This window comes from Coregonus lavaretus, assembly GCF_964263955.1.
Source record: "Coregonus lavaretus genome assembly, chromosome: 7".
In the NCBI taxonomy this organism is placed as follows: Eukaryota; Metazoa; Chordata; class Actinopteri; order Salmoniformes; family Salmonidae; genus Coregonus; species Coregonus lavaretus.
The window spans coordinates 11,656,142-11,684,104 of NC_139994.1; the positions used below are offsets into that span (position 1 = coordinate 11,656,142).

A 27,963-nucleotide genomic window follows, 5' to 3' on the forward strand; every position below is an offset into this window, starting at 1 on the left:
CTTATTGAATACATTTTATAAACACAGTCATGTGTCACCGTAACTCTTGTACAAAATGTTCGTTCAATAAGCCTGAAATAGCCACAACTAAATAACAAGCATAATCATTGCGAAACTGCCTCATGATAAAAACATTACGGATGACATTGAAAATAACTAAACCGGGGGTGCCGTTCTATTGAGAGAAATTCAATGACGAAAATTTTTACAACAGAAAATGAATTTAACTAAATGTTACAAGCAGCCCATGAGTCATTTGATGTGACCACTAACGGTTGATTAAAAAAACAAAACAAAAAAAACACTAGAAAAATCAACAACCTCTGACCTATAGAAAACAACCTCAAAACAAAACAAACATGTACTTTAGGGACATATAAAATAAATTTTATTATCCATTTTGCTTACTTTCTACATTGTAGTTGCATTTCTAGACACCGTCATCACGAATGAACGCAGCTCTCTCCCTCTTGTTGTGCGCCCGGATGTCAATATATAATTATTGTATGGAAAAAGAAAAAGGGGAACCTAATATCTTATTCTTTGTTATACTCAACATAAAAATGGTTGTTGCCGGGTAGGCCGGGCCAGACAGAGGCAGTGGGTCAATCCCGGGCACCGTTCAGGGCTGGGCCCCGGCGGCGGCTGGGACCTGAGTGGCCAGAGCACTGGGGGAGGAGATCACAGGAGAGCCTGCCACATTAGCCAGGGGCTGCGACGAGGACATGGAGGTGATACCTAGAGAAGAGAAATGAAAATATATATTTTTTTAAACAGCATCAGAGGCAGTGGCTGGGGACCTCCTCCATTAGCAAATTATCACACAAGAACTGATACTACTTTCTATCAATAACCATCCTCCTTTGCCAACTGTAGAATCATCTCTTTAGAAGAGCAACATACTGTAAAGACCCCTGCAGACACCTCATCATCAGACCCTGTGTGTGTTACCTGTCATCATACTGGAGGAGCTGACTGGGGTAGAACCAGTCGACAGCCCTGATGTAGAGCCCATCCTCGCCTGGTCTTTCACAATGGGGTCTGACAGAGAGACAAACTCAATGACAATCACACAAGCAAACATAGCACAAAAGTATAGCAGTCATTGAATACACAAACGGCGTGCAGAGATGCATGACTGTCCAATATAGTCCAGTGTCGACTTTGTGGAGAAACTGATACGTGAACTCTGGATAACAGGGAGGTAACGTTAAAGCTCACAGAAGGGGTGGTCCATGGCCAGAGCGCTAAAGCTAAACTGTGAGTGACTGCTGTGCTAGCTCACAAAAGTAGGTCTGATCCATGGTGTGAGAGAGAGATGGATAATGAGGTGCAGCTCACAGAAGTAGGTCTGATCCATGGTGTGAGAGAGAGATGGATAATGAGGTGCAGCTCACAGAAGTAGGTCTGATCCATGGTGTGTGAGAGAGATGGATAATGAGGTGCAGCTCACAGAAGTAGGGCTGGTCCATGGTGTGAGTGTGTGTGAGAGAGATGGATAATGAGGTGCAGCTCACAGAGGTAGGGCTGGTCCATGGTGTGAGTGTGTGTGAGAGAGATGGATAATGAGGTGCAGCTCACAGAAGTAGGGCTGGTCCATGGCCTCCCGGGCTGTGAGGCGGGCATGGTGGTCGTAGCGCAGCAGCTTGTCCAGGAAGTCCAGTGCCTCGGTGCTCACCAGGTGCTGGTTCTCACTGTGCACAAACCTCTCCCACCGCTTACGGGAATGTCTGGGTAACAAAAAGAGACTAAATGGTCAGCGACAATACAACATGGACACAGCCTCTCCTCAAACCTCTCCCACCGCTTACGGGAATGTCTGGGTAACAAAAAGAGACTAAATGGTCAGCGACAATACAACATGGACACAGCCTCTCCTCAAACCTCTCCCACCGCTTACGGGAATGACAGAGCATAAATGGTCACACAGTGAGGAGTGTGTTGCAGTTGGGAATGTGCTGAATCGCTGATCTACAAATCATCTTGCATCCCACATAACTACTCATTGTGTGATTCTATGCCTAGTCTTGCTCAAACGGACACCTTCAAACACACTGACAGATAGACGCAACACTAACAACTTCCGAGATTTGAGATCAACCTACCTGCCCAGAATGTCGTTGAACCGTGGGTCTAGCTCGATGTTGTATTTATCGATGTAGTCATAAAGGTCTTCTGTGCCCAGGACTTTTGCGATCCGTACAAGCTGCAAAGCAAACGGGACTGACATGCATTAAACACTGGGGGGCAGCATCTGCTGTCTGAACATCACTAGGACCACTACTAGAAGTGTGTATCAGAGAGGTTAGGATAAAGCAGTACACACATTTCCATTTGGACATGTGTGCGCACGGGACAATAAAGTAATATTCTACCTTCACTTTGGGGGTTAAGGCCAGGTTACTATTAAAACACTGACAAATATTTTAGTTAAAAGCACTCTATACAAATACAATGAAATTGATTGATATTTAGTTTGGTTGATTTGATAGGGTGGCTAAGCTCTCACCTGGTCGTAGTTGTCGTGTCCATGGAAGAAAGGCTCCTTCCTGAAGATCATACTGGCCAGCATGCATCCCAAGCTCCACATGTCTAAACTGTAGTCGTACATCTATACAGGGACACAGTCAACAGGGAATGGCATCCGGACACAGTCAACAGGGAATGGCATCCGGACACAGTCAACAGGGAATGGCATCCGGACACAGTCAACAGGGAATGGCATCCGGACACAGTCAACAGGGAATGGCATCCGGACACAGTCAACAGGGAATGGCATCCGGACACAGTCAACAGGGAATGGCATCCGGACACAGTCAACAGGGAATGGCATCAGGACACAGTCAACAGGGAATGGTATCAGGACACAGTCAACAGGGAATGGCATCAGAACAAAATGTTCTAAAAACAGATAGCAGAGGACTGCCTGACCTGGTAGTCGACCAGCAGCTCTGGACCCTTGAAGTATCGGGACGCCACTCGTACATTGTACTCCTGAGCAGGGTGGTAGAACTCTGCCAAACCCCAATCTATAAGGCGAAGCTAGAAACAACCAATCAACACTTACTTTAAAAACATCTCACTAGAATCAAACAGCCAGGACTTTATAGTCATAAAGATAGATCATACGAACACGCTCAGGAGATTTTGTCTGAAATTTAGCAGATATGCGTGTGGGTGGAATACATTAATGTATATTTGTGTATACAGAATCAGATAAATAATACATTTATTCATTAGATTTCTACACTTTCTAGTCACAATGGGGGACCAAACCTTAGTAAATAAAGATTATTCATGATTTCATATTAGAAAAATAAACCAAAGACTCTCTCTGAAATGCATCTTACCTCAGGAGGCAACATGAATTATCCTACCAACTGAATGAAAAGGTAAAAAAAAGAAAAAAGATGGTGTATTGTCACACCGGATAGGTGCAGTGAAATGTGTTGTTTTATAGGGTCAGCCATAGTAGTATGGCACCTCTGGAGCGAATTAGGGTTAAGTGCCTTGCTCAACGATTGGCTAAATGCATTGTATGTCACAATTGGACCAATCACAGATGAGCCGGGGTGCTTCGTGAACCAACTAAACCCAACAGCCGCACACTGTGGGGCAATACTCTGCCCATAAATTGGTCTTGGTGACCACATGCAAATTAGCCAATCAGGGAAAGAAGGGAGGGAAAATTGAGAAATAGGCCAGTACCTTTCTGTGTTCGTGGTCGATCATGACGTTGTGTGGCTTGACGTCTCTGTGCATGATGCCCATACTATGACAGTAGTCCAGGGCCTGTGGGTGGGAACAGAGAGGAGAGCAGAAACAGCTGGGAACTGGTTCATGTTAACTAGGACACACAGAGGCAGAAAGTTGTGCAACGGAAAACAGTTCAGAGCGAAGTTCAGAGCGCTTTCTTCAGTTGTGTGTGTACGGAACACAACCGAACAGAGCCACGGTGTTCTCAGGCGGATAACAGATCCCTCTCACGTATCCTAGCCAATTAAGCGGGGAGAATGGTCCTGTCAGTCATCTTTATGGCTGCATTAAGTCCTACTGACGTAAACATAATGGAAAATACTTGGCCAACACACCTATTAAGTATCATCGGTGGTGATGGTGTAATGATTGATTTGCTTTCCCACCATCAGCATATAGCCCTACACACAGTGTACAGCACTTAAACTGACTTAATAATAGTCCGTTTTAAATACAATAATCGTACTCAAAAGCACAGATGAAACGTGAACACCACAGGCAAGTGATCCTCATCAACCCTACTCCTAGAGAGCTGCAGGTTTTTGTCCCATGATTGGGGATCACTACTATTCTATAGGCTAACAACCATGGATCGTGATTCCTATCCTTAATTCCTGATCTCTGACAGCTCCTTCAGCTGATCTTTCACCTACATCAGTGAGGCCAGGGAGAGAGCGCACCAGATATGTGAGAAGGCCAAGTCAGTGGGATAAAGACGGGAGCAGATGCTTTTCCGTGCTTGTGGGCTGGGGAGAGCTTTTCCGTGATCCTGCTTAGCACACTTTAGCTTGGCTGCTACCACTGAGACAGACCATAGTACTGTAATCCACCGCCAGCCATTTATAGAGACAGATCTTTTAAACATCAGGTGTGTTTACGAGAAAGATGCTGAAGACAAACAAAAGTACAGTATCTACCAATTGTCCTCAGAGATAGTCAAATGTGGTATATGCTGAAAAATTATATAAAAATAAATATAAAACCAGCAGGTTTTCATCCATCCATCCAGGCTACAGTGTAAACAACTGAATACAAATAAACTGATGAAGTCTCAGGCATAGTTATTTTCCTGTAGCTAGTTCAAAAGCACCAGCGTGAGGAGCAGCTGTGGTGTAAATACTCCTGGCTGAGCAGGGGTTGGGCTGGGAGTACAGAGGGAGACACAATGTGTCAGGCCTGTCCACTCAGATAAAGCCTCATCCCTTTAACACGTCTCCTCCATATGGGTTGCCTCTCCCTCGCCTGCCCTGCTCAGGGTTTCTGCTTGCCACAGTGAAGAGAGGCCCTCAGCAGTAGTCAACAAGAACTACAATGAAAAATACTTGTCAACTACCTATTTTTCCTGACAAAAACGAATGACTATAACAAGACGCCGTGGAAAAAAACGATTACTAAATAACTCTTTAAAATTACTTTTCATCTCAGAATATTTAATGCAATCCTCTCAATGGCTGATAACGTCTTTCAGTTGCGCGGGCTGCTTGAGCAAAGCAGACTCTCCCACACACACAGTTCCCGCGAGGTCACTTCAATCACTCGCCTCTCTTTTGAACTGATGCGCAGCCAGGACACTTCAATTGCAACGTACCTCAATTAGAAACAATGTCTGATAATATTTGCTTTCATATAGGCAAGTTTTGCACTGATCACATGAGAAGCTCTATTTTGCCACGTGCGCCGTTATTCATCTGTATTGCCACTCTCGAGGAAATGCGAGTTGTGGTTCCTTTTACCCGATTGGAAAAACAAAATGCTATTTGCAGAATTTTAAGAGTACAGCAATACTTCTAGCATTTTTGGAAAGCTCAGATCCTCCACTTTTCATTGAAATCACTGTTATTTACCCCCCCTCCAACAGTTATGATATCAATTGTTGAACCTGTAGCGAAGGCTTTATAGCCTATATGGTTATTACAATCTGCCACAATATCAATGTTGCCAGCTAAGATATATGTAGGGATAGTAGACCTAGCTGGACAACGCTATCCGATTGTGCCCATGATGGACGATAAAGGTCAATATTAATTAATTGGGAAGAAAATGCACTGTGACTAAAACTAGACAAATTGTCCAGCATTTTAGTTGACTGATAACTAAAAACTAACGAAGGATGAAATTACTAAAATGTGACCAAGACTAAAAAGGTATTAAGACTAAAACTAAATCTAAACACAGCTGCCAAAATTAACACTGCGGCAGCTAGGCTAAATCGCCTCCCCAGTGGGAGAGACTGACTAGATGCTCCCCACCCTAGTCCTCCCTAAAGCTCTATAGCATGTCCTAAATACAGCACAGGAACTGTGCATCAGAATGTAGTCTAATCTCAGCGGTAAATGCAAGTTACTGGCCTATACCCTACCGATGTCAGGCCTAAATGTCATTGATGCAGCCTGCCTCCACTCTAACATGTCATAACAGTCCAGTACCAGGTGGATACTATGCTTGAGACATTATAGTTACTGTAAAAGTGGCAGGTGTACTGGACAGAAAAGGGAGGGGAGGGGTAGTGTGTCGACGTGGGAGGGGAGGGGGTGACAGGGATAGTGTGTAGACGTGGGAGGGGTGCCGGGTAGTGTGTAGACGTGGGAGGGGAGGGGTGACAGGGATAGTGTGTAGACGTGGGTGGGGTGGGGAGGGGTATCCACTGTGCAGGACTACAGCAGCTAAGGTATGTAAACAGTGCTGTGACTTGAAGCTGATCTAGGTCTGATTGTCCTCGGGTACAAGTTTTTGGCCCCGAGAAGACCTCTACCTCAGGCTATTTCAATCAGGGGAGATTGGAGAAGCGCCCGTTCCGCTCACCCAGAGTGCGTCCCTAATTGCACCCTATTCCATTATAGTGCACTACTTTTGGCCAGGGCTCTGTACTATAGAGAATAGGGTACCATTTGGGACGCACCCCCAGTTATAGCGGTGCTTCCCCTCCAAAATTGTTGCCACCGCTGCAATACATTTTTTTGAGACAGACACACATACATATACACTACCAGTCAAAAGTTTGGACACACCTACTCATTCAAGGGTTTTTCTTTATTTTTACATTGTAGAATAATAGTGAAGACATCAAAACTATGAAATAACACATATGTAGTAACCCAAAAAGTGTTAAAACAAATCAAAATATATTTTATAATTGAGATTCTTCAAACAGCCACCCTTTGCCTTGATGACAGCTTTGCACACTCTTGGCATTCTCTCAACCAGCTTCATGAGGTAGTCACCTGGAATGCATTTCAATTAACAGGTGTGCTGCCTTAAAAGTTAATTTGTGGAATTTCTTTCCTTCTTAATGCGTTTGAGCCAATCAGTTGTGTTGTGACAAGGTAGGGGGTGTATACAGAAGATAGCCCTATTTGGTAAAAGACTAAGTCCATATTATGGCAAGAACAGCTCAAATAAGCAAACAGAAACAGTCCATCATTACTTTAAGACATGAAGGTCTGTCTATACGGAAACTTAAGAACTTTGAAAGGGAACTGTGTGAAACAGGCCTTCATGGTCGATTTGCTATAAAGAAACCACTACTAAAGGACACCAATAAGAAGAAGAGACCTGCTTGAGCCAAGAAACACGAGCAATGGACATTAGACCGTTGGAAATGTGTCCTTTGGTCTGGAGTCCAAATTTGAGATTTTTGGTTCAAACCGCTGTGTCTTTGTGAGACACGGTGTGGGTGAACGGCTGATTGCCGCATGTGTAGTTCCCACGGTAAAGCACGGAGGAGGTGTTATGTTGTGGGTGTGCTTTGCTGGTGACACTGTCTGTGATTTATTTAGAATTCAAGGCACACTTAACCAGCAAGGCTACCACAGCATTCTGCAGCGATACACCATCCCATCTGGTTTGGGCTTAGTGGGACTATCATTTGTTTTTCAACAGGACAATGACCCAACACACCTCCAGGCTGTGTAAGGGCTATTTGACCAAGGAGGAGAGTGATGAGTGCTGCATCAGATGACCTGGCCTCCACAATCTCCCGACCTCAACCCAATTGAGATGGTTTGGGATGAGTCGGATGGCAGAGTGAAGGAACAGCAGCCAACAAGTGCTAAGCTATGTGGGAACTCCTTCAAGACTGTTGGAAAAGCATTCCAGGTGAAGCTAGTTGAGAGAATGCCAAGAGTGTGCAAAGCTGTCATCAAGGCAAAGTGTGCCTATTTGAAGAATCTCAAATATAAAATATTGGTTTAACACTTTTTTGGTTACTACATGATTCCATATGTGATATTTCATAGTTTTGATGTCTTCACTTTATTCTACAATGTAGAAAATAGTCAAAATAAAGAAAACCCTTGAATGAGTAGGTGTGTCCAAAATGTTACTGGTCGCATACACATATTTAGCCGATGTTACTGCGGGTGTAGGGAAGTGCTTGTGTTCCTAACTCCACCAATGCAGTAATATCTAACAATACACACTAATCTAAAAAGTATAAGAATGGAATTAAGAAATATATACACATATTTCTGCATATACGCACTTTAAATGGATAGCCGTTCGTTGGCTGGCTACCCCCCCCTGCAGGTCTTACCTTTAAGATCTCGTACATGTAGAACCGTATGTCGTAGTCTGATAGCGTTTGATATAATTGCTACAAGAAGATAAAAACAAAACACATTTCACTAGAACGCCACTGAGGGATATAACAGACGTGCGGTCAAAGCGAAGGCTTCCATTTTGAATGGAAACAAATGAGAGCGATGCTACTTACCTTGAAGTCTGTGTTGTTAACGTGTTCAAAAACCAGGGCTGGAGTCCGAGACTGCAATGATGGGACAAAATGTGTTTTTGAAATGTTTATAAAACACAGACCAAATATGTTTAGTAAAATCATTACATAGCGGATGCAAATCAAATGTATTGGTCTCATACACATGGTTAGCAGATGTTTTCTCTTTTTAAGACACGAGTGTAGTGTCTTCTAGTTCCGACAGTGCAGCAATATCTAGCAAGTAAAATCTTGTATGCATTAGATTCGGCTGGATTTTCAGCGAGAGTGGTACCCAAAATGTCATATGATATGTACCGAGCAGCATGATGGCATGTATTATTGGTAGGTGGAGAAACTGACCACTGGATCCTTGACGATGTCTAGAAGTGTGATGATGTTGGGGCCGCCTCGCAGATTTTCTAGAATCTTGATTTCTCGCTTGATTTTCTTCTTCTTTACTGGCTGTTGGGGCACAAGAGAAGAACAATGTTTGACAGTGCTTCTGTGAAATACCATGCTGTGAGCAGAACACAGAAATCATATAAAGGCCTATACAGAAAGCCTAGAGGGCCAATATAGAAAGCCTAACATGTCTCTCCCCACTGGAGACCGGGGTTTGATCCCCGTGTCCACCGTTCCTACTGTTATTCCTGCTTGCCTGTCTCCTCCTCTGTTTCCAACTATCTAAATACCTTTAATATATATTTGAAAGAAACACGCTGGGTCTCAGTCTAGAGCCAGTACCTTGAGTATTTTGACTACTACTTTCTCATTGTTTGTGATGTTGATTGCTTCAAACACTTCGCTGTATTTGCCCCGGCCGAGCTTTCGCACCAGCTGGTAGTCATCTTGATTCCTGAGGGTCAGATCAGAGAATAAAATATTGAGTAATATTCACAACAATGTCAAGACAGATAAGCCCACGATTCCACCAACAGATAGTTAACACTGTGATACGTGATGATAAAGCTGGCACATTCCAAGTTTTCAATTAGAACGCAATTTGCAACGCACCAGGCTCATGTTGTAGATAGAATGTTGTGGAATGTTGCAGATAGAAATGTGATGAATAGAGCTGACGTGATTCCTTACTCTACATACATTTACATTTTAGTCATTTAGCAGACGCTCTTATCCAGAGCGACTTACAGTTAGCGCATACATTATTTTATTGAACCCACAACCCTGGCGTTGCAAACGCCATGCTCTACCAACTGAGCTACATCCCCTGCCGGCCATTCCCTCCCCTACCCTGGACGACGCTGGGCCAATTGTGCGCCGCCCCATGGGTCTCCCGGTCGCGGCCGGCTACGACAGAGCCTGGATTCGAACCAGGATCTCTAGTGGCACAGCTAGCACTGCGATGCAGTGCCTTAGACCACTGCGCCACTCGGGAGAGATAAGGAAGGCACGTTTGTTCTACTTCATATATTTCTATCTGAACACTACAATTCCACACCGTTGTGCCGTTGCTGAACATGGCCCATATAGGGGCGCATGCCATAGCTAAATCTCATAGGAAGAATCTTCGCCTCTTTCTCAAAACCCATTGAATGCGAAAGCCAGAGGTCCCTCCCCTCTGACCTCCTCCAATAGGTTTTGAGATGGAGGAGTATGCAATTGAGATTCTCCCTTAGTGTTGTAGTGTCTGACACTGAATGGGGTAAGGATGTGGTGCTGCTGCCGCGGACCAATCAGATGGCTTGATGGCTAGCTCAGCTCACCCCCACTCCACGACATGTGACTCGTAATCCCAGTACTCCCGGGGTCTCTGTGTGTTCACGTCGGGGTAAACCCGGGATCGACTGGTGACCGGGCCAGACATGTTCAGGTGGACGCAAAGGCTCTCTCCTCAGGACCTGCGGGTCAGGGCAGAGAAGAAGACCATAGAAATGCATCAGAGAGAGAAACACACACACTAACATGGATGGACCAGAGCTGTGAAGCCGCTGCACTCCCATGATGCATTTCACTGGCTGTATCGACATGGCTAAAGGCATGATGAATCCTGTGACCTACTTTGAGTCCAGACACCTATATCAACTATAAGTTGAGCTATAGTGTGGAGCAATATGAAACGGGGGTGTTTCTGTCATCACGGCCCATTGTAGAACCTCATCCTATCCATTCCAAACGGCCACCATGTGGGCGGTTATTTGGGCAACAATTTGTGATTTTTTTATTATTTAGCAGGATAACTTCATTAATATTTGTGCCAATTGGATTTCTGCTACTGAATCAATGAACAGGGAAAAACATGGCCTCTAGCTACATGTAAATATGCCAAAAAGAAGACCATACTACAAGTTTGGTTAACGCAACATTTAGCCTAACAACAGAATTAATGCATTGTGTTTCCCAGCTAGCATTACATGCCACTAGAAACCGTAGCCGTTTACAAGGTGTTGACACTCTCACACCTTTCAAACCAACATGTTTTCCCGCCAACTTTTTGCCAACTTTTCTTTATATGAAAGGTATTGCCAGCGACAAAGCCTCTACTTTTATTTACGTCAACCAACCTAGTCACGATTGCGGAAAAGTTCTGCCTACGGCTTAGTATGAAATGTAGCCGTAATGCTGAGGTGGCATTTGCAGCACTACACTCTTAAGCTCTTGATGGTTGCTAAGCAGCGCCCGTTACTACGATCATCCTGGCAGTTCTAAACTTTGCGAGGCATGTTAGTCACTTCACCCATCTCTTCCCAAAGCCCACCACATGCATGACTTTCTTAACCACAACTGGACGGATCCATAACGAATTACTGCAGGAATAAATAATCACTGAATTAGGAAAATACTGGAATAAAGTATGCCAATGCAATGGAAGGCATCAACTTGTTGCTTACTGAAACTGCCCAGTCATCCAATATTGTTATAATACAATGTAAACAATAGCCTACCCACGTGTGGTCAACTGTTTCAGCGCTGCTTTGAGACAACCCTGGGGTCTTGATCAAATCAATCAATGTCAGATGATTATTTTCACTGAATCTCTGTTTGGATGTTGGTTAGTTTACAACTAGGCTGTGGAGATGTTAACCAAGTTGAGCTGAGGGCTGCTCATAATCATCTTGTCTAGTTGGCTCATTTATTAGCACTGATCAAAACATTTTGCCAGCACGTTATGTAGTTTTACAAGTGGATTATTTTGCTCTTCACTCGCAGTCATTTAGTAGCCTAGGCCTACTCCCGACCAAAAGCCTGTGACTCAATAAATGTGATTTTGTTTCACTGAATCTCCGTCTGTATATTTGATTAATTCTCTGGCTGGGCAAATAAGTGGAGATGGTATAGCTCATCTATTCATTTTCTTATCTATCACTGATCAGAAACATTTAGCATGCAATAATGTAGCCTAAATCAAATAAATCAAGTGTAGGCCATTATTTTGCTCTATCACATATAGGCAAAGCCAGATACCTGCCAAAAGATCAAACGTAAGAAAATCTATACGTAAATTGTTAGGATCGTAAGAAAAGCCATGTGTGAAACATGAAACATAAACGTTAAAATAGATCTGTAAACGTACAACCCCTATGAATGAAGAGTTACACGTTCAATTCTTACTTTACGTCTCCCTTTCCTCGGTTACAGATCTTTTGTATGCCTACAAACTTTTGTCAGTAATGTGTCATCTGCAAAGGACATGAACCGAAGTTAGCTAGTCAATCAAGCAACTCTAGCCCAGACTTTAGAGTTGCTTTGTAGCTTCCGGTTTCATTAAAATAAAATAAAAAGTATAGTCCTTGTTTTAGAACTGCATTTAATAACGACGTTATACCAGTAGATGACGTAATACATGCTTGGGCCTTCAGCAAATGACTTGTGTGAGAATGATAAAAGACACAGAAGAACCTTGTCTAGAATAACAGACTGAGCTGCAAAATAGAAAGTCAATATGATTTAGGCCTATTCCGCTATCTAAATATGCCATGCTGTTGTGTTATTTAATGGCCATATAATTGCATAATTAATTTTTTATAGCCGCGTGGGGCTATTGTGGTGATCATGTAACCTAATGAATCACACTTTTTCCAGTATTTGGGAGCACGGACTGTAGGCCTTATATTAGGCATTTTGACTGTTGTATTACTGAATTCCACTCTGTATGTAGGCTTGTTACAGCCATTTGCGTTGCACAACCCCATCACGCAGAGGCTATATCCATATCAATAAATGAGACAAAACAAAATATTGATTAAGTCTTGGCTATAACCTGTCCTGAGTGAAATAGCCAAGGGGTCCCAAATGGTCAAGACCATCTATAGACCATTCTTATTGCCAGGTCTGTTTTCCCCATCAGCCACTGCCTGTGCTTCTTCAACTATTTTGTTTTAAATGTATTTAGAGGCCTGTGAGCTAGGGTCTCTTTTTAAAGGGGAGCCCTATAATAAACACAGTTATAAAACACAAATAGAGTTCTACAATTATTCCACAAGACACCAGTACCCTAAATTGCAATGCCTACAAGTTGAAGGCCTATTTTTTATTTGGACAGGCCTAAATTAAAACATTGAATTATTAAAGTGATAGGCTAAAGAACTTTGGAGAATTTAGATCATTTTGAATAAACATGGATTTCAATAACAAATGGATAAGACAGTTCTAACAAAGGAGATGATCGTGGACTTCAGGAAACAGCAGAGGGTGCACCCCCCTATCCACATCGACGGGACCGCAGTGGAGAAGGTGGAAAGCTTCAAGTTCCTTGGCGTACACGTCACTGACAAACTGAAATGGTCCACCTACGCAGACAGTGTGGTGAAGAAGGCGCAACAGAGCCTCTTCAACCTCAGGAGGCTGAAGAAATTTGGCACAATTATTTGAAATTCATATTAACCCCTCCTACAGAATATGTTTTGGCAAGATTGAGTGACGAAATAAATATAAAAGTATTTAATAAAAAATATTTTGAGTGGCAAAGACTCCAGTGGTCATACAACATTTATAGATTCACCAAATATCTATTATTATTATTCTGTTTCATTATTCCTGGTATATACTACTGGCTATGATTGCAGACAGAGCCCAGAAAATGGGATGGTGCACTATTTAATTAGTCATATTTTGATAAGGTGCATGCATGGGGATGTCCACGTCACCCAGAGATATGCCCATGCTGTAGAGATACACCTAGCGGACTGAAACTTCACTGTTGTAGGCATAATACAGCTAGTACTATCTAGACTTTCACTGGCGAACAAATCCATTACATTAGCTACCTAAATGTGAAGTAAACTCAACTGAGGAGTAATGGAGATTTTAACTTGAAAACATGCAGGATACCCCTTTCCGGTTTCCCTGACTTCCTTTTTTATACTGTGTTATGCTTGTTTGGATAGCACTCCGCATAGGCCATTTGGTGTACGTTTATTTTGTTGGTGAGATGAAACTGCCAAACCTCTGAAAGGTATTATTGTACGTTAGAATTTCAACACAAGATTTGTTCAAGCCTAAATGTTAGTCTAATCGTAACATGGTGTTTATATGTTCACAGATTACATTTTACGTTCATGTTTCACACATGGCTTTTTTAACGATCCTAACAATTTACGTATGGATTTTCTTACGATCCTAACGATACGTACGTTCAACCTTTTGGCAGGTATCTGGCTCCATACAAAGCTTGCAAAAGCTTTGAAAATATAGATTGATATTATTTTCTATCGGTATCATGATGAAGATGCTCAATGTAAGACCCTACGCCTGCTCCCTAACAAAGTGGAGTGAGGGTAGGAAAGAGATGAAACATGGATCAAAAAAGTATGGGCTTGCCTTGGGCTCTGTTTCAAAATATCACCTTTTTTTATATGACAGCGGTTCCACACATTGCCATGATACAAGTTGTGTGGGAAAAATGTCCTTTATATTTGATTCTGTTGTATTTCATATTATTCTTAGCATACTATTAAATGTGTGTTTACTGTAATCAGGGTAGCCTAAGTGTGTCTTGTCTGTTTAATGAACAAAATAACTATTGATTTAATGTGCATGGAACAGCCATGTAGCATATAGGCTGCACAGACCAGTAACATGATTCAACTCAAAATAAGCCATTCTATTCTTTTGAAAATACATGATTAGTTTTATGTTTCTTAGGACCTGCCTATAACCAATTAATAATGTTTCTTTGTGATGGTCTATATTCAATGGATTTATTAAAATAAACATCCATCCACAACGGCCCACGTCTACTCCCACTCCTAAAGTTGCCGGCATGTGCCTGGGAGATATAAAAGGCTTATTATCCCGACAAGAATGTGGTAAAAATGGGTCTGTATGAATTGAGCTCTAAAAAAAAATTGTTTTTTTCAGGCAACATATGTTAAAGTCTGTCTGTAAATGGTAAATGGTAACTGTGTGCCACCACTGCCATTTTAAAACAGCAACAGCACGGGACATCCCTTCTGTCCTGTGTGAAGAATGAATTCTGTGCTGCAGACCTAATGGTATAATACCTGCAGTACACTATAAGGACTGTAGGGTTGGAATTGCCAGGGACCTCACGACACAATATTATCACGACACTTAGGTGCCGTTACGATATGCATTGCAATTTTATGCATCACAGCTCTATGTGTTGCGATTTGATACTGCAATTTTATTGCGATTCGATGTTCCAAACATACTGCTCACTATAGGCCTATGTCTGTTGCAGAGAAACAACATTTATTTTGATCAGTCATGGAAATAACAGTTCTGAAAACAAGTTGGTTCACTATTTACAAAGAAGAGTTTTGGCGCAGGAAAAGCAGACTAGCGCCTCCCAGAAATAAATATATTTATAATATCTTCAAATAATATTGCAATATTCAACTGCATAGATTTTTTCCCCCATCACTAAAAAACAGGCCCTTCTGTCCTTTCCAGCTGTGAATGTTGTTGACCCTTATTTCACCCTGAAGGCCTATACAAGCTAAAGATGGAGCATCACAAACATAATTGATTAACACGATGATAACAAAGGTCAGTAGTAGTTTGCTACAGAAATCATTTAAGGAAATGTAGGTTAGGCTAGTTCTTGGAAGATGTTTATATTAACACAATATATTATTCATAACTGTTCCATTGGCATTTAACCTGTCGTTACTGCAACAAAGGGAAACACTCAAAATCACATAAACCCATATTGCTTCACACCATGACAATGGCACATAGAATCACAATGGCTTCACATACCAAACCTTGAAACAACTAGACACATTCCACTCAAACCAAACACCAAAGTCACCGCGCATAAGAAAAATGTAACATACACTTGTGCATTGTTTGAGGTGAACCAGAAACAACAGCTACTGTTGTTTTGCAGCATAACTTTTTGGTTAGAATACCATTCCAGAGATTCCAAGGCCCCCTTTCCAACACCCTTGCCTCCACACTACCTTAAAGTGAGGTGTCTTGTTAAACAGTACCATAGCTAAATAACTGCAGATCACACGCTCCTCTCAAAGTTAGAGCCAGTCACAAGACCTGTGCCAGCACTTCTAAGGCAGATCTTTGTTCACCTCATAGATAAAAATGGGGAAAACATAAACGATAGGGAGTGAAATCTAAAATACCAGAGAAATTCAACATAAAAAAGCAATGCAAAGGGATCTGGATCTCAGTATTTGGGACAGTACCATGAGACCTAGGCTAGATCTAACATAGGCTACATTACATTTCCGTTGTAAGTTTGAAACAGACTGTCTCAATTAATATCAAATTATTGCATAGGCTAGATAAGATAGCAAAACAGCTGGCTTTCAACAATAAAAAGGGCAGAGGGGCATTAGCCTAATGATCATGGGAGACATGATTCCTGAGAGTACACCTTTATAGCAGCTGATAAATATAGATGCCCAGGTAACATGGATTCATCTTGAATGGTAGGTGGAGGAGCTACCATTGCAAACCAAGAAGTGATCCATGGACCAAAAATGTGATGGGATCTGGAACACAGACACCTAAAATTGGCCTACATGAGTCATACCAACATATTAGCTACTACTTTTGTGAACCATGGTTCCATTTCCTTAATTTCCCTATCAGAAATTACTGTCTGTATAGTGCTGGACCTAATTGAACACAGAAAGGAAACAATGTCAAGAGATTGCTAGCAAACTTGCTAGAATTCCCCTGTAATTAGCTGACTAAACTCAACTCCATCAGAAACTTATTTCACCATGATTTGAGTTTAGTCATCTACCCTGTAGTAGGCTACACATAGCCAGCGCTTGAGTCAAGCTTGTGATCATTCAAGGAATTGATGAGCTGTTAATCATATGATTTAATTGCTTCTAGATACAAACAATAGATGTATTATTTTAATTGAATATTAGTCAGACAAGAGACATTGCATAAATTAGCTAGGTAGCTAGCTAGGAAGATAACGTTAACTAGTCTCCAACAAAATGTCCTCTTTAGCTTCACACTCAACATCAGAATGTCAGCTGTCAAAATGTGAAACCAACTATCTAGATGAGTTGGTCATTCACCTGTACAAGATACAAAATGAATAAAACACACAATAAAAAGTTAATTCAATAGACCCCTAAAGATAGCTTTCCAACTAATCTTGGCTAGAATTATAGCTAACGTTAGCTAGCTAGCTATTGATAGAAGCATCAACTAGCCGGCTAGCTAACGTTAACTATCTAGCTAGTTAGCTAGATATTCATAAACGCTTTGCTAGTTCCAAAGTAGTAGCTATAGATTAAAATTTTTAAAAAATATATGTAAAAGGTTCAAACCCATTTAAGGCTATCACTACCCCCATCACATTGGTATTCTTGTTACCAAAAAGCAAATTTCATTGATTGATAACCACACGGTCATCAGGCCAGAAGCCTGGGGTTTTCCTAGCTAAATAAAATCTGGGTCTGGGATTAATCGACGAGGCTAGCATAGCCAGGTTAGCTAAAACCGGTGGTTCAGAATAGTGAAATGTCCACATTTGGAGATTTCAGTCATGTTAAAGCTAGTGTGTGTTAGCTACTTCAATATTCTTACGTGAGTAGAATGTCATATTTCTATCCCGGTGCCTTGGTTTACGCCTTGCCACACAACGATAAGAGATAGTTAGCTATAGTACCTTGCTAACTGGCTAAGGTTAGCCGCTCACCAGCAAGCCGTGGCCGGGGAAAAAACTCCCAGTAGTTAGCAAGCTACCGCATCCATTCCACGAGATGATAACATGCGCGCGATAGAACAAGTGTTGAAAGCTACACTAGAATCTAAACATTCCTATGCGTTCTACGCAAAAAGGGGCAATTAAACGGGGGTAAAATCGATTCAAATATACAGTATATTACCTCTCCGAGCTTCGGGATGAAAATATGGCGACACTGAACTCCAGCAACCAGTTTGAGATAAAAGAAGACAGTTCCTCAAGACCTCCACTCCTCGGGGTGGCGCTTGTCTGCACTTCTTCTTCTGTGGATTTTACATGGCGGTTGGCAACCAACTTTAAGGTGCATTACCGCCACTAACTGGACTGGAGTGTGGATCAGAGACCGTGAAGGTCTAAATCCTACCCAATAATCTCGTTTCCCTAAAGAAACTAAATACATAATTAAATACTACATCCCCTGACGATTTCCCTAGCAGTTCACTTAATCCTGGCTCTCCAACCCCATTACTTCGATAACAATCGCTCCCTTTCTCTCACATATTTCTGGCACTGAAATAAAACATGTTCCACTGTCTCCATCTATAATAATAATAGGTCATTTAGCAGACGCTCTTATCAAGAGCGACTTACAGGAGCAAATAGGGTTAAGAGCCTTGCTCAAGGGCACAGACAGATTTTTCACCTAGTCGGCTCGGGGATAAGAACCAGCGACCTTTCGGTTACTGGCACAACGCTCTTAACCACTAAGCTACCTGACAATGATCACACCTCCCAGTCGGTTGTTTCCCCACCACTTTCAATGTACTATTTAGCCTTGTGTGTCCCAGTCTCAGCCTCAGCCTTGTGACTACACTTTTCTCCCTTCTCTCTCGGCCTGAGGACCTCCCTGCTCCCATCTTTTCCTGGATCTTATACAGGTGTCTTCCCTTACTCTCCCTGTTCCACAACTCTTACCATTTATTTTTAACCACTGCTCTTATTAATCCCTTAGCTTCTGCTTTACTGATTGACAATTCCATCTCAACATTAGAATGTTTAAGAGCCTGCTTGGCAATAATATCCACTTCCTCATTCCCCTCTACTCCCACATGAGCTGGTACCCAGAGGAACATCACAAATACCCCCATCTGTTTCACCCAATACAAACACTGCAAAACCTCATACAATACATCCTGTCTGCTCTGAGACACACATGAATTTAAGCTCATCAGTGCTGCCCAAGAGTCAGAGCAGATGACTACCCTGTCTGGCCTTACCTCCTCCAGCCACTCTGCAGCCAATAGTATGGCCAACCACTCCATTGTGTAAACAGATAAATTATCTGTTGCTCTTTTCGTCACTGCCACCTTAAACTCAGGAACACTAAAAGCTGCTCCTGTCCTCCCTGTTTTAGGGTCCTTAGATCCATCTGTGAATATATTCAAGAAAGCATAGTATTGTGTTCTTAAGTGTTCACTTACAACTGAATCTACTCCTTCCTCAACATCTCTTACACTCTCAAGCAACGCTATATCTATCACTGGTTGAGGGAGAAACCAAGGTGGGATAGCAGGAAGAACCACAGAGGGGCTAAACTCCCTCCCAAACAACCCCATCTCTCTCGCCATGCAATTGCCTATCCACCCAAAGCTTGTATTCAGATTGTGTTCATGTTCCCAGCACTCTAGGAGCACCTTTTCTGTAGGATGTGTAACCTTATGTCCTTGTAGATGTACCCAATATGTCATGGCTAGCTGTTGTCTTCTTAACTTTAACAGCATCTCTCCCAACTCTACCTGCATCGCTGCCACTGGGGAGGTCCTGAGTGCTCCACAACATATTCTTAGGGCTTGGGCCTGGATTACATCTAGCTTTTATAAAGATGTCTGAGCTGCTGATCCATATGCTATACTTCCATAATCCATTGATGACCTTAACAGCGCTATATATATATATATATATATATATATATCATTTTCAACGCCATTCTTTCTGCCCCCCACTCCATTCCTGACAAGCAATGCATCACATTCAATATTTTCTTTCCTTTGACAACTCCTCTGTTAATATGCTCCGCTCATGTCATTCAAGTGTCAAACCAGACCCCAGGAACCTAAACCCACCCACCCTCTTCAGATTCCTTCCATACAACTTCAAGTATATTTCCTCCCCAACCTTCCTTTTAGAAAAACTGAAAACTTGAAGTCCCACCTGTGGGACCACTGCTCTACTTCACTAATCGCTTCTTGAACTCTTCTGGCTGTATGGGTAATATTTCTCTCTCTCTTTCACAGCGCTCCATCCTCCTCAAACAATGACCTCCCAATATCAGGTCTCACCTGAGAGAATACATTGTCAATCATAATGGAGAACAACAAAGGACTAATGACACTTCCCTGGGGGGTACCATTATCCACCTCATAGCTTTCTGACATAGAGCTCCCCACCCTCACTTGCATTGATCACCCAAAAAGAAAATCCTTTATCCTGTTAAAAATCCTTCCTCCAACCCCCATGTTATCCAGCTTGATAAGTAGACCTTCCTTCCACATCATATCATATCATAAGCCTTCTCTACATCAAAGAAAACTGCTACCAGCACCTCCTTATTTGCCCGTGCCTTCCGTATGACTGACTCAAGGCACAGTACAGGATCCATCGTTCCCCTGCCTTTCCTGAACCCACTTTGATCTGGTGACATTAGTCCTCTACTCTCCAGACAGTAAGTCAGCCTTTCTGTTATCATCCTTTCCATAAGTTTACATGCGTGAGATGTGAACGCTATCGGCCTATAGATTGAAGGACTAGCAGGTTCTTTCCCTGGTTTCCGTATTGGCACCACTACCGCCTGCTTCCAACTTCCAGGCAGTTTCCCTTCCTGCCACACCTTATTGTAAAGGCCCAATACTTTCCCCATTGCAGTGTCACTGAGATGAGCCATCATGATGTAACAGATCTCATCCTTCCCAGGAGATGTTACCCCAACTTTAGCTAATGCTCTCTTCATCTCAGTCAATGTAAAAGGGCCATTCAATGTATCACCCACCATCTCTCTCTGACCCAGGACCCCCGGATGTTCTCCTCTGACCCTCTCTCTCCCACGCTGCCCCTCTTCTGTCAGATTATTTGAGCTGTGCACCTTCACAAATGCCTGGGCTAACATCGCTGCCTTCTCCATATCTCTCACTGCAACAATCTCCCCACTTTTCAGCACAGGGAGATCCCAATCTCTTCTGACCCCACTCATCCTCTTAATCATCCCCCATACCTCTCCCACAGGAGTGGTCCTGCCTATGTTTCCACAGAACCGGCGCCAATACTCCCTCTTAGCTGTCCTAATGATCCTCCTTACTACTGCTTGTGCTTGTTTATACTGAATCAGGTGCTGGTAATTATGGGACCTTTTCAACATTCTGAAAGCGCTGTTCCTATTCTTCACTGCTTCTCTACACTCTTCACTCCACCAGGGGACTGCATTACTCTTTCTCCCCCCTGTACATATAGGAATCACCTGCCTTGCAGCTCCTACTTTTGCTCCTCTTATACCATCATTGCCTGTTTCTATATCTGAATTAAGATCTACATGAGACAGCTCCTGTTCACTCAACTCCTGAAACTGACCTCACTCAGCTTTCCCAAATATCCATCTCCTCAATCCATTTCCTACTGATTCTTCCTCACTCAATCATACAGTACACATGATAGGATGGTGATCACTACCCCCTGTAGATTCCTCCAAAACCCCCCAACTACATCTGCCTGCCATTGAACTTGAGATCAGAGTAAGATCCAGAGCAGATTCATTTCCAGTTACTGGGTCAATCCTGGTTCCCCGGCCGTCATTAAGACTCACAAGCCCTTTCTCATCCAGTAGTTCCTCCAACACTTGTTCATTTACATCAGTCCATAATCCTCCCCAGAGTGTACTATGAGCATTAAAATCCCCACACCACATTACCCGTCTCCTATCTTGACCTTCTACATTACCAAGGGCCAGCAACTCATCTCTTACACGGGTTGTAAAAGTTCACTATTACCATATTCCCCCCTCCCAACCACACCACTACATACTCCTGTTCCACTCCCTCTCCCACACACCTATATGGGATCCCACGCTTTATAAAGGTAGCACACCCTCCTCCTCTCGCTGCCATCCTATCTCTACAGACTGCAATACAACCTTGTAATACAAAATCTAGAGTAGGTTTTAGCCATGTCTCCTGGAGACATTTCACATCAGGTTTGACTGGTAACTCCTCAAGAAACTGTTTGAACTCTTGCCCATTAGCCATCAAACTGTTGGCATTCCATTGAAGGATTAACACCACAATGCAAATTAACCAATACAGGATTCCTGGCTGGACTGATTCTCAATCTTATTGAGGTCATCCTGTACATTTTCCCATGTCAGTCCTGCCTGTGATCCCAAAATACCTCACTGCCTGCTCCACTATGATTTTTATCTTCTTAGTCATAGATTGTAATTTTTCTGTGCAATTGATTGCTGCTGTCACAAATGTAACAACCTTCCTCATGTCTCCTACCAGTCTTGTGTTCTCCCCCATTCTGCTCCCTCCATCACGCCCAACCTGAATCTGCCCTGGAATACCTGCTCTTCTAGGTGCCCCGATTGTTTCTGCGTGAACTACCTTCACTGCTTCTGCATACAAGATGTTACGCTCACTCCTCACCTGCTGCACGTCCACCTGTCTGTTCGTCACTGAACAACCCCCATAAGCTACACTATGGGCGCCCCCACAGTTACAGCACTTTAACTGGACCCCATCTCCACATTCCCCATATGCATGTTCTCCCTCACACTTCGTACACCTCCTTTTGACTTTACACACCGCCGCCACATGGCCAAACCTTTGACAGTTATAGCACAACAAAGGTTTCGGCATGCTACTATCAACCACACGTTTACATACCTGCTTGAGTTTGAGCGCCTTCTCATACTGAAACACACCACCACCAAACTTCCATCACGAATAACTTTAGCAGACACAACCTCTCCTACTTTACTCTCCAAATCCCTAGCCAATGCGATCGGACTCACCGCCTGGACTCCACCTTGATCCTTACATTTCACCATCACCTTGAACTCCACTTCTCTCAGTACAACACTGCGACCCGAACCTCCCTCGTCACTACTCTCCTCTGATAAGACCGGCAAAGGCTCCTCAGGCTTCCTCTTCTTCTTAACATTTACTCTTACTATACCGCCACCCTTTTCCACTCCACCACTCCACTCCATCCCGTCCTCCTCAACTCCTAACCCCCCTACCTTTCCATCCATCTCTGCTCCAGTCACAGCCCTGTGTTGCTCAACCACCTCCACCGGATTTCCTCTCCGTTTCTTTGTTCAACTCTATTAACTTAGCTATATTGAATAATCGTCGTTTATCTATCCTAATTCACCAAACGCAGATAGCGTTTTAGACAAGTAGGCTAGTGGTAGACAAGCAGGTCAGAGCAGAGCCAGGGACAAAGCAACATCACAACAACCCCCACACTGAAATTCGAGGCAGTGAACAAAATGTTACCACAAGACCGTGTTAGCTCGCCAACTGAAGTATTCACTCGCAAAGCTAATGCAAGTGTTCAGATATCAGGCAAGGACACATCATCCAAGCATTGTTCACTGAACCACCTGAAACACCAACATTACATATAGTAGTTTATACATTGAAATCCTGAAATTAAGTTTATGTCTAGGTAGGCCTACATTAAGTGAGAAGTGTCCAATCTGACCATGGTCAGGGCAATGACAGGACTCCATCTGACCAGACAGTTGACTGACTGTAGTGGTCTAGAATGTGTTTGCATTGCACAATGTTCTTGTTACATGACCTTGATATATGTAAAAACCTAAATCCAGTGCTGTTGTGCAACACAATTTAGCAAAAACAAAGTGTTATCGGTCTGTACCATAAAGGGAACATGAGTACTTTTTAGATAATCTATATAGATAGAAATTCTTAACTAGTCTGGAGATATCACATGTTATAGTTGTTACCTTCATAAGCGGGTGTTGAACATGTCACTCAGCACAACCCAAAAGACAGGTATGTCTCTATACTGCTCATTAGAGTTGGTGAGTCCATAGATTATACAGTCGAAAGATTATTCCCCATCACAATCAAGACAATACATCATGATTCAGGTTCATTCTCGGACTATGCGTGACACTTTAGACATTAAATACCATCCCCAGTTTAATAAATCCTGTCTGGTATGTGCTGGTCGTAGGGTCTAATTCTTCATGGTGATGGAGAGCTCTGAAAATTGCAGCTGAATTATTATAGGCAATTTACAAAGTTGGCACCGAACAATCTTATTCAATAGTATTTGAGAGGACACCGGAGACCTGAGAGTGTTGTGCTGTTGTCTTCTGTCATCACATCGTCTTTAAAACAGATTTTTACAGTGAAAGTCGAGATGTATCAGGAGTAAATCAATATGTTGTCTTGAAAAATAATATTGTGGTTTGTAATTAATATCAAGAATAACATCATTTCTTTCCCCCTACTTTTTTTGTGAGGTGAGACCTTAGTAGTGGCCAGTGTATAAGGTTCATACTAAAGGATTTGTATGTTGTTTAATAAACAATACATCAAAAATAGTGAAGGTCAATGAGTTCTGCATAATGTGTTTACAATCTCATGAACTTTCCCTAAGAGGGGTCACTGCCACTGTCATTGATATACAGTACTGTAGTCTTCTTATTTTCTTAATGTACAAGGATCCCTAATTAACAGTGAAGTTAGGTCCCAGTCCTTTCAGTGCTTGGGATGGAACCCTAGTAGTCCAGTGCACTCATGGGCTTCCTCGTCCCTATGCACATGTAAATCTGACCTTACTAGCTTTCAAAGGCTTTCCAGGCCAATGTTTGCCTTGAAAAGACAGCTCCCATCGGCCTGATCAGGGGCACTATAATGTGAGAGAGAGAGAAACGGCTAATTATCCTTTTACACTTAAAGAGAGAAATCCTTTTAGTGAGAGCAGACAGAGGACTCCTTTGATACCTGGGCCAGAGCAGGCCTAAATACCAAAGCAAGGGGACGTGTGAGATGTAACTGAATTACAGGGGGACTACTTTCTCCCATTATCAGCGCTCTAACCTCGGTTCTGCTCTGGAGAGGAGCCTTCCTTTTTGCGTCGGCTCCCCCATAGAAAGCCAGGAAAGGTAAAACCCAGATGGTTAGACTTCCTGTCTAGTCTGAGGACGGTCAATTCATTTCCATTGGCATTTGTTCCGTCTGATAAAAAGAAAATAACCCAGCAGATCGGATGACGGCGGGAGACGAGATGCGAATGGAGGGGACTTACAAGGGCATTAGTCTTAGCTGCATGAGCTTGTGAAATTGACCATGTCCCCGCAGGTAGTGCTGGATTTCTTTCTCCTCTTTTTCAGGTGATTTTGGATGCACATGGGGCAAACTTTACCGCAGTCTGGGGCTCAAATTTGCCTTTCATTCTCCAGAGAGCAATGTCAGTGTTGTCATTGTGTTCAGACTAGGGCAATGAGTTCACACACAGCTACTGTACTCTAATTACTCTTACTCTATACTTATGAAATTGCTATCTGTATTGCGCTGGAGACGGTTTTCATTCATTAAAAGCTGCAGAATGCTGTGGTGTGCCTTGAATTCTAAATAAATCACAGACAGTGTCACCAGCAAAGCACCCCCACACCATAACGCCTCCTCCTCCATGCTTTACGGTGGGAACTACACATGCAGAGATCATCCGTTGACCCACACCACGTCTCACAAAGACACGGCGGTTGGAACCAAAAATCTCAAATTTGGACTCCAGACCAAAGGACACATTTCTACTGGTCTAATGTCCATTGCTCGTGTTTCTTGGCCCAAGCAAGTCTCTTCTTCTTATTGGTGTCCTTTAGTAGTGGTTTCTTTGCAGCAATTCGACCATGAAGGCCTGATTCACACAGTCCCCTCTGAACAGATGATGTTGTGATGTGTCTGTGACTTGAACTCTGTGAAGCATTTATTTGGGCTGCAATTTCTGAGGCTGGTAACTCTAATGAACTTATCCTCTGCAGCAGAGGTAACTCTGGGTCTTCCATTCCTGTGGTGGTCTTCATGAGAGCCAGTTTAATCATATCGCTAGATGGTTTTTGCGACTGCACTTGAAGAAACTTTCAAAGTCCTTGAAACGTTCCGTATTGACTGACCTTCATGTCTTAAAGTAATGACGGACTGTCGTTTCTCTTTGCTTATTTGAGCTGTTTTTGCCATAATATGGACTTGGTCTTTTACTAAATAGGGCTATCTTCCCCCACTACCTTGTCACAACAGAACTGATTGGCTCAAACGCATTAAGAATGAAAGAAATTCCACAAATTAACTTTTAAGAAGGCACACCTGTTAATTGAAATGCATTCCAGGTGACTACCTCATGAAGCTGGTTGAGAAAATGCCAAGAGTGTGCAAAGCTGTCATCAAGGCAAAGGGTGGCTATTTGAAGAATCTCAAATATAAAATATATTTTGATTTGTTTAACACTTTTTTGGTTACTACATGATTCCATATGTGATATTTCACCGTTTTGATGTCTTCACTATTATTCTACAATGTAAAAAATAGTAAAAATTTAGAAAAGGCCTTGCATGAGTAGGTGTGTCCAAACTTTTGACTGGTACTGTAAGTGCCGTAATACTTTCACACAACATTGGATTTGGCATTTGTGTATCAAAGGCCTGCATAAAGGGTTCTACCTAGAACCTTTAACATCCTAAGAACCGTTTTTGGAAGAAAGGGTTCTTTGATGATTCTTTGGAAGGCAAGAAGGATTCTTTGGAAGGCAAGAAGGGTTCTACATAGAACCATACACAATATTTCCCAGCATGCTCTACTGCAGGAAGATTTCAGAATTGTTTGTTTTACTGTAATATCTGTGTTTTTGCATGTACATTGATTGGTTGATTCATTTTATGCTACACAAAGATACATACCATCTAAACTAATCCAATCTGATAGTAATTGGATTTATTGCACCCGTTACTGAGATGGTTGTTCCAGTTTAGATCATTGAGGTAGTCTCAGTATTCAATCTCCCTACCCTGGCAGTCATTCTGACTGAAGGCAGGTTGCGGGAGATTAACAATTCAATTTGTTGGATATCCTAACTTTAGCTGGATTCCAAAAGGAATTACACATCACCTTGCAAGCCAGCATAATTTATTTTTATTTTTTTATTTTTAGTCATTTAGCAGACACTCTTATCCAGAGCGACTTACAGGAGCAATTTGGGTTAAGTGCCTTGCTCAAGGGCACATCGACAGATTTTTCACCTAGTCGACTCTGGGATTAGAACCAGCCTAGGCCTGATTTTGTATTTCTATTTATTAGCGATCCCCATTAGCTGTTGCCAAGGCAGCAGCTACTCTTCCCAGGGTCCAAACACATTTAAGTACTTACAGTACATATAAAACAAAATATAAAACAGTACATCATATAACATTATTACACCACTACATATCTACAATACATGTATAATACAAAATGTATAATACCACCATACAAAAAATTACAATGTATGTGTATGCGTATGCGCATGTCTGTACCTTTGAATGTGTCTCTTCACAGTCCCTGCTGTTCCGTAAGGTGAATTTCTACAAAAATACAAAACTGATGTGGCCTGTAAACCAGGAGATTCCTAACAACAATGTGTTAGGGTATAACTATGCCCTCAAAGAAAGGCCTTATGATACATGCAATGTATTGTCATCAATAATTACATTTTAAAGGCTAATAAGGCTGGTGGAACCGTTCATAGAGGGTTCTAAGAAGAAACCTCCAAAGATAAAAGGGTTCTCGGTAGAACCCGTCATAGACGGTTCTCGGAAGAAAGTCTGCATTGTAAGGTGAGATCCTACTTCCACGTCCACTGCAGTTAAAAAGTACACTCTTAGAAAAAAGGGTACCAAAAGGGTTGTTCGGCTGTCCCATAGGAGAACCCTTTTTGGTTCCAGGTAAAACCCTTTTTGGTTCCAGATAGAACCCTTTTGGGTTCCATGTCAAACCCTCTGTGGAAAGGGTTCTACATGGAACCCAAAACTGTTCTACTTGGAACCAAAAGGTTTCTACCTGGAACCAAAATGGGTTCTTCAAAGGGTTTTCCTATGGTAGCAGCCAAAGAACCCTTTTTGGTTCTAGATAGCACCTTTTTTTGTAGTATAAGCTACAGTATGTAGAGAGTTTGAAGAGGAATACCACAGGATAAGATCTGCCTGTGCCAAGCTAAGACTGTTGTTAAGTTTGATACAATCTGGGTTAAGTCTATCAAGCCCATCTACAGAAACTAGGTCCTTGGGATTATGTTTGAATGAAATAGACCCTTGTAACCTTATTTCACCAACTTTTTCCTGACCTTC

At 42.4% G+C, this 27,963-nt stretch overlaps 1 protein-coding gene across 1 annotated transcript; it reads right to left on the minus strand.

Annotated features, from left to right (window-relative positions):
* On the minus strand, positions 1-17,843 carry LOC311131721 (casein kinase II subunit alpha). The gene is made up of 13 exons (XM_084164828.1): positions 17,764-17,843; positions 10,192-10,326; positions 9,212-9,323; positions 8,828-8,929; positions 8,468-8,518; positions 8,288-8,347; positions 3,709-3,792; positions 2,932-3,042; positions 2,510-2,611; positions 2,106-2,206; positions 1,582-1,730; positions 952-1,041; positions 1-738 (listed from the first exon to the last, which is right to left on the minus strand). The coding sequence occupies exons 2-13, from the start codon at positions 10,290-10,292 to the stop codon at positions 623-625; spliced, it is 1,179 nt and encodes a 392-aa protein (XP_084020954.1). The 5' UTR covers positions 10,293-10,326; positions 17,764-17,843; the 3' UTR covers positions 1-622.
* Positions 17,844-27,963: the final 10,120 nt, after the last annotated feature.

Coding starts and splice junctions, on each gene's coding strand:
- LOC311131721 (XM_084164828.1), bottom strand. CDS start 10,292: ATGTCTGGCCCGGTCACCAGTCGATCCCGGGTTTACCCCGACGTGAAC. Junction 2,612..2,931: donor AGCTGCTGGTCGACTACCAG/GTCAGGCAGTCC, acceptor GTCCCTGTATAG/ATGTACGACTACAGTTTAGA. Junction 2,207..2,509: donor GACACGACAACTACGACCAG/GTGAGAGCTTAG, acceptor TTTGCTTTGCAG/CTTGTACGGATCGCAAAAGT.